Here is a 7,334-nt window from a genome sequence, read left to right as displayed (position 1 = left end):
CTCTCTACATTTGTAATCAACAGAGGAGCAGGTGTCACAAGTTTCCAGTAGCCTTTAGTGACACTCCTGTCAATGCGGGAACGATGCAGGCCTTGACTGATTCTTCTGAACACCATGTCTCCCTCTGATGATGGGGTTGCCAATTCCTCCCACCTCAAATAAGATAATTTAGAGATGTGCTAGCGTACTTCCCAGCTGAGCGGGGAATCTGGACGTTGGGTTCCATCATGGACTCTGAAGCCGTCCTTCCACCTCCCCATGTCTCGGTTTCCCCATCTGTTCTGGAAAGGAGCTGGGAGGTTCTGTGATCTTGTAACTGACGGTGGCTTAATGTGTCTCTCCTCCATATGCTCTGCTCTGCCTCTGTGCCCTGAGAGATTTACAGTGTCAAAGGAAACTCTAATTTAGAATTTGTCTCCAGCTTTTAGAGGTCAGGGTGTCTGGAATCTGAAACTCACAATGCACAGGTATCCCTGACTGTGGCCCCTGCCATCCCCATCCCCATTCACCAGATGAGCAAAGTGAGGCGCACAGTGCAAGGTTCCCACCTCGGAGAGGTGGCCGGGGAGCCTCTGTCTTGCTGATGGTTTGGGAGCGTCGCCCTCAGCCTGACAGCAGGAGAGGAGCCGGCACAGGCCCTGCCGGGCCAGAGTTACGCAGACACTTAATAGGGGCTGGGGGCGTTGTGGAGGGTGTTCAGGTTCCCAAAGCTTCATGTCTCAGGAACACGTTTTCATGGACAACTATTTTGATGGCTCCTTCTAAAACTAGTCAGTGGGGGATAAATTATGTGTGACAGAGACATGGGCTGTCATTTGATGCCTAATTAGAGGAATAATCAGACCTCATCCTGGCGAGAGGCACAGGGGATGTTGGCAGCAGCAGCTGTGGCTGGGATGCCCACCTCCAGGGCCTTCCTCGTATGGGGCCGGGAACATGGCCCTGGGGCCCATCGGTGCTCTGTGGTCACCCCTCCTCTCTTCACACCTTTGAGTTCATACGTGTCCCCGCCCAGGCCTCACTCCAGCTTCCTGACAGGGCCTTCCTTCAGCTGAAGCTCAGTCAGATGACCCTGGCCTTCCCAGACCCCTACCCCCACCCAGGAAAGCCTCCTGTTAGAGACAGAGGTCCCATGGTGCCCGCGGCCCTCCTCTTTGCCAACCCGAGGTGGTCGTACAGGTCCAAGCCCTCCCCGAGCTCTGTCCTTGTGTCCAGAAGCCCAGCCCAGGTGCCCTCTATCCATTCAGTGGTGCTCACTCCCTGAACCTGCCCTCAGGGGGCTCACCGTCTACAGAGGAGACAGAGCGTAGGGACAGGTGGCAGGCACTTCAGTGTGGGGATGCAGCCACTCAGGTGCCATCAGGAATGGCTCTGCAGAGTTGGGGCTGCCCAAGCAGGGTCCTGCAGAATGAGACTTCTCCAGATGGCAGAGGCCAGGTACACACTCAGCAGAAGGGCCACAGAGGAGAAGGCCCAGGTGGGGGGTGTGTGGCAGGAGGAGCTGTGGAGGCAGGTGGAGGCCAGAGGCCTTGGGCCTGGCTGCATCGGACGGCAGACATGGAGGGGAGAGATGGGAGATCCAAAGAGAGGCCAGTGGGGCTGGTGATGGGACCCTGGGAACTGTGCTGATTCATTAAGGGCCAGAGAATGCAATTAGTGATGAGGGCGGGCACTGGGGTGCGGGGCCGGGCTGGGCTGGGTTACTGCTGCCCGGCCTTGACTTGGTGGCTTCTGCAAGTAGGTCAGACAGGCTGGGCAGAGCTCAGCCCGGAGGTCAGGAGGCGCCAGCCTTGTCCCCGTCTCCTGACCCCAACTGCTGACACCCAGCCCCTGCCAGTTCCTCTTCCCAGCCCTAGCCCCCTAGCTTGCATGTGTTTCCTCCCACCCCTGCACCCACCACTGCTCTTCCCTGTCAGCCCCCCGCCAGGGATCCCAGGGCAGATGGAAGGCTCACCTTCTCAGCCCACTGGCAACTGAAAGGAAGCCTACCTGAGGAGAAGAGGGTCGCCTGAGATCGTCCTCAAACTAGGACCTCTCAGCCCTGCCTGGGGGCCCAGAGGTTGATGGGAGGGGGGAGGAGGGAGGAGAGGCGGGGTTAGCGAGGGGACTTGGAAGGACCCTCTCCCACTCCTCCTCCTGTCCCTGTCGCTGTTCCTGTCTCCTGAGCCTCGTCCAGGTCTCCTTCCATGCCTCCGTCTCTGAGTCCCCAAGCAGAGGCCCCCAGGTGCACCTCCAACCAAACGGACAGCAGAGTGGGTCCTGAGCATGTGGCCAAGGAGTCTCCTCACATCTCTGGCTGCCGAGCCGCATGTGAAGCTACCCGCTCATCCTGCCCCGTCCAGGACCAACAGTGGAACCTGGGCTGACTGCCCTAGTGGGCCTGTGGGCAGCAGATCACATTGCGACCTCATAAATAACTCAGCACCTCCTGCTGCCTGCATCTCTGAGGAAGCCATGTCCTCTGGACCACCGCCCCTCCCACCTCCATTGCTTTAAACTTTAATAGGCCGAGGCTCAGTGGCAGCTGAGTAGGCTCCAGGGAGCTGGGGCAGGAGGTCCTGGGCAGGGGAGCTCGGGCTGAGCTCTCCCGAGAGGAGGCTGGCAGGGGAGGACCCCGTGGGGCAGTCCCAGCTCTCCAGAACTCTGGCAGCCAAGGCAGGATGTGACCAGGCAGAAGTCCCGAGAGTGGCTTCCAGCTTCAGGGGCCTTTAGGGGAGGAAGAGTAAGCTGGGGCGACGTGGGAGAGATCCTAGCTAAGACTATTGTCGGATAGGGTTGCAGATAAAGCCAAGGGTTACCAGCCCAGAACCTTATTGCCCAGAAACTCCCTCCCTAAAGGTGGAGCTCCAGCAAGGAGACATCCGAGAGGACTGAGACCTCCAGGGCTCTTCAGGGGAAAAGGCTCCGCTGGCTGGAGACTGTGCCCCGGGTGGGCCTGCATGGACATCCCCATCAGCAGCAGAGACTTCCGCTGCCTGCAGCTGGCCTGCGTGGCCCTCGGCCTGGTGGCCGGCAGCATCATCATTGGTGTCTCCGTGTCCAAAGCTGCAGCTGCTGTGGGCGGAATCTTTATTGGTGCCGCTGCTCTGGGTGAGCAGGTGCTGGGCTCGGAGAGGGAGCTGGGGCCATGGTCAGGTGAACGAGAAATGGAGGGAAGAGCTGGGTCATCAGGAATTTGGTTGGGGAGGATAGAAGCGAGAGGTGTGAGCAAGGCAGCCATGGGGGTAGGGGGAGGGAGAGGGAGATTGGGGTGAGATTCCCACAGCACGCTGCAGGGGCCAGGAGATGTGGAGGAGGAGCTGGCGACCACTCCTCTTGGGCTGCTCCAGCTCCGCTCCCAGTCCCAAGCCCTGGGCTCTTGGGTTAGTGTTGGGACTCATAAGCCTGTTGGGGCTGAGTTGATGGGGGGCAGGTGGAAGAGGACAGAGTTCTCTGTGGGGCCCCCCTTGAGCCAGGACAGGATCCAGCTCAGAGAGAGGGCTTCCTTTTCTTTTCCCAAATGTCGCAGCAGCAGGTATGTCTGTCCAGGCATCTATCCGTCTATCTGGGCCAGTCCCACTCACCTCCCCACAGCGGTGTTGGGTACCATCCCTCGCCCCACTCCACCACCCTGGGCCACAAGCAGAACCAGAAGCACGAGGTTGGTGGGCTCTGGGCATCTGTACCTGTGAACTCAGGCCAAGGGCCACAGACCCTTGGGAGTGGGCAGAGCAGGACTCGCTCTTCTGCTACCCCCTCCCCAGGTCTGGGCGAAAAGAAGCACACTGAGGAGCACCCCCAGTCCTGCCCTGGGGTCCCTAGGGGAGGGGGGGCATCAGAGAGTTGGGGAGTGTCAATGGGCCCATTTCCAGCCAGCTGGGAAGGAGGAAAGCCACCTGCTCATCACCTGGGTGATGTGGAGCCAGGGGCCTGGGACTTCCCAGCCTGTAGCCCCTTCCGCAGAAGGCACTGCTCCCCAACCCCTCCTGGGGCCGGGTATTGGGGAACCCCCGACACACACACTCACAGGCTGCATTTACACACCCACAGTCCCAACCCTGCCACTCGGGTTCCTCCCATGCTCACCCATAATCCACCCCCAGGCTCACAGCCCACAGCTTCATGCAGCTCAAACTAAACAGGCTCCCTCCCCATCACGGAACCCCTCTGTGTCTCTCTTCTCAGGGCTCCTCATCTTTGCCTACCCCTTCCTGAAGGCTCGGTTCAACCTGGACCACATCCTGCCTACCATAGGTAAGTCCTCTCCCCGGCCCCCAGCAGACTCCCTGACAAGGGCTGTGTGAGACACTTTGTTTGTAAGTCTGTGGCCCACTCTGCAGTGGAGCCGAGCCCACGTGTGTTGCTGGTACTGGCTGTGTGTGAGACCTTAGGACCCTTGTACAGCTCCCCTCCTCTTCTCAGCTCCCCACATATGTGCTCCCATCTCCATCAATCCTGTGGGGCTACGTGTCCCTGGGTCTCCCCGGGACCCCCACCTCCTTAAAAATCTGCCACCTTCTCCTTCCAGGGCCCATTTCTCCCACCTTCGCTCCCCTCCCCAGATCACCTCAGATCATGTGGGAGACGTAAAGGAATGTAGTGGAGCAAAGACAGCAGCAGGGATGGAGAGTAGACAACAAGAAGGACTTCCCTTCCCAAAGCTGGACTTGATTTCAGAATGGCTTGGTAACCAGGGGGCTTGGGGTGGTCTCATCCTACAGGGAGCCTGAGAATCCACCCCCAGCCAGGGCCAGACCACGGAGAAGGAAGATCCAGCGCCAATGGTAATAAAGAAGGTAAGTTCCAGAAATCCCAGAGTCCATCTGCCATCTTCCCCCTCTGGGTGCACAGCTCTGTGGGGCCCCAGAGAAACCTTGAGGGAAGTGCAGAGGGGACTTCTCCAATCACAGGGAGGCAGCAGCACTGGGTATTTCTTCCATGAGCTTAGTCAAAACCCTTCTTGTTCCCAGCTGAGCTCAGCTCCTCTGGTCCCCAGGGTTTCTCTGTTAGGCCCAGCAGGGCACCACACTGCCCCCTTCCCTCCCCTAGACCCGCTTATTTTCTCACTCTCCTCTCCCATTGTGGAATCCAACTCTCAGACCTGAGACCTGGTACCTGAAACTGGGCATCTCCCTCCTCCCCCATCCCCACACACTGGAAGATGCCAGAGCAAGAGTTTCTCAAAGATGCCTCCACCCTCAGGGTCTGCTGCCAGTGGTAGTGCCTAGTACTCAGCAGAAGGTTCCATTCCAGACACCGTGCCAAGCACTTTACATATGTTAATTTGTTTCATTCTCAGAACAGCCATATGAGGCAGGTGCTATAATTAGCCACACTTTATATATGGGGCAACTGAGGCACAGGGAGGTTACGTGAGGCAGCCGGGAAGTGGTGCGTCCAGAAACCAGGCCTTCAGCCCCGAGTCCTGCCTCTAACACCCACACCATGCTGCTGTCCTCCAGAAGGGCCACTCTGACCATCCGCGCCTCCCTCCCTCCCCATTCTAGCCTGCTCTGACCCCGGGTCCCTCTGGGTGGCTCTGACCCGGGACCTGTCTACTCAGCAAGCCCTGTCCTGGCCTCTCCCGCAGGAGCCCGCAGCAGCCTGTCCACCGTGAGCAGAACCCTGGAGAAGCTGAAGCCAGGGGGCCGGGGGGCTGGGGAGGGCTGAGGCAGGGGCTGACGGGCTGCCCCCTGCCCTGCCCTCTCTTCCCACCTGCTACCCCAATCTCAGAGCCTGCCTGGGTCCAAATCAGAGATGAACCAGGTCCTGGAGATGCCAGACCTGCTTTCACCAAGGCCATTGGAAATGGATTCCCTGTGGTGGGGTGGGGCCTGGACCACGGTGTCTCTGGTTTCAGGCTCTTGACCTGGATTTTCTCTCTGAACTGCAGCTCAGCTTTCTTCCCTCTTTGATCTACTGGCTGGATCTTCTGGAATTTGGGGCCCAGTGATACCCCAGTCTCTTGCTCCAGCCTGGCCAGGGAAGTGAGCCGCAGGCTCACAGGAACCACACCGGGTCTGGGCCTGGCCCTGGGCCTCAGGAGCTCACGGGCTGCATAGAGGGCCTGGACCAGACTCCCCTGAACATCAAAAGCTCCAGGCAGCTGCTCAGGAACGGGCCCTGAGCAGCAGTGAACCAGACAGCGGCATAGCCTAGAAAAACAAAATGGTCGCTGCCTTGACAGGAGCCCAGGTGACGCACAGGCCTGGAGGCTTCCAGGAGGAGTTGTCTCCTGAGCTGAGCCCTGCGCTGAGACTCTTGGGGACTGACTCCACTATTTAAGGTTTTTCATGGTCTGACTGCAAACAAGACCTCCAGCCTTCCTCTTCTCCCCACCCTCTCACTGCTCCGGAACCATCTAAACACGTTCCAGCTCCCAAGCCTTGGCTTGTGTTCTCCTGGATGCCCCCCACTCTGCTCCTCTCTGCCTATCAAATCCCCCACCCTCAAAGGCCTCCTTCCAAGTGTCCCCTTAACCACAATGCCCTCCTCATCCTCTTCCACCAGCCTCTGTCTCCCTCTCTTGACACCCTCCAGGCAGGTTGAAGTCTTCTTTTTCACAAAACAGTTACTAACCCTGTTTAAACCTACTGTCTATTGCCCTTTTCCAGTTACCATCAGGGTGCACAGTAAGTGCTCAATAAATGTTAAATGGCTTAACTTTAGTGGAAAAACAATTCCCTAGGCTTTCCCGGGAGAGCCACTTCAAGGCTCCACATATGTACAGGGTTTGGAGCCAGGCTGTACAGGAAACATTGCTCCTCCCTCCACGCCACTCCTCATACACCTGCGACCTCAGGGTGAAGCAGAGTTGTATGACCTCTATGGACACACCTTCTCCATGTGGCCTCTGTCCTGGTCGGTGAGCAAAAGACAAGCTAGGAAGAGTCTCATTCTTCAAGGATCAGTGCAGATGACACCTCCTCTTGGAAGCCTCCCCTGACTTCTCTGTGCTCCCACAGCCCCAGGGCTCCCCTCCATCACAGCCCCCAGCACTCTGAGTGGCCTCTGTCTATTTCCCCCTCACGAGAGTGGGGGCGCTGAGGGCCAGGCACGTGGAAGGTACCCAGTGGATGTTGGAAAACCACACCAAAAGCAGGAGAGAGCACCCCATTGTACAGATGGGAAAGCTGAGGCCCTGCAGGAAAAGGACTCATCAAGTCCCATGGTGAGAGATTGTCCCAAACCTCGCATCCAGGCCTCTTCTCTCTCCCCACCCATGGCTCTACCCTCTGCTGCCCTCTGCACAGGCCTCAGGGACCAACTCCCTGACCACAGTGGGACAGACCTCCATGGATAGAACAAATTTCACAAATGCTGGTGGGCTGGGGAGACTTCGGTTCCTCCAGCCC

At 58.4% G+C, this 7,334-nt stretch overlaps 1 protein-coding gene across 1 annotated transcript; it reads left to right on the top strand.

Moving 5' to 3' along the window:
• The first annotated feature begins 2,939 nt into the window (after positions 1 to 2,939).
• Positions 2,940 to 5,649, top strand: KNCN (kinocilin). The gene is made up of 3 exons (XM_007164514.1): positions 2,940 to 3,090; positions 4,701 to 4,775; positions 5,570 to 5,649. Exons 1-3 carry the CDS (start codon positions 2,940 to 2,942, stop codon positions 5,647 to 5,649), a joined length of 306 nt encoding a protein of 101 aa, XP_007164576.1.
• The last annotated feature ends 1,685 nt before the right edge of the window (positions 5,650 to 7,334 follow it).

Source organism: Balaenoptera acutorostrata, chromosome 1 (assembly GCF_949987535.1).
Source record: "Balaenoptera acutorostrata chromosome 1, mBalAcu1.1, whole genome shotgun sequence".
In the NCBI taxonomy this organism is placed as follows: Eukaryota; Metazoa; Chordata; class Mammalia; order Artiodactyla; family Balaenopteridae; genus Balaenoptera; species Balaenoptera acutorostrata.
This window is presented reverse-complemented; position numbering and strand designations above follow the sequence as displayed.

Coding starts and splice junctions, on each gene's coding strand:
- KNCN (XM_007164514.1), top strand. CDS start 2,940: ATGGACATCCCCATCAGCAGCAGAGACTTCCGCTGCCTGCAGCTGGCC. Junction 3,091..4,700: donor TATTGGTGCCGCTGCTCTGG/GTGAGCAGGTGC, acceptor CTCATCCTACAG/GGAGCCTGAGAATCCACCCC. Junction 4,776..5,569: donor CGCCAATGGTAATAAAGAAG/GTAAGTTCCAGA, acceptor CCTCTCCCGCAG/GAGCCCGCAGCAGCCTGTCC.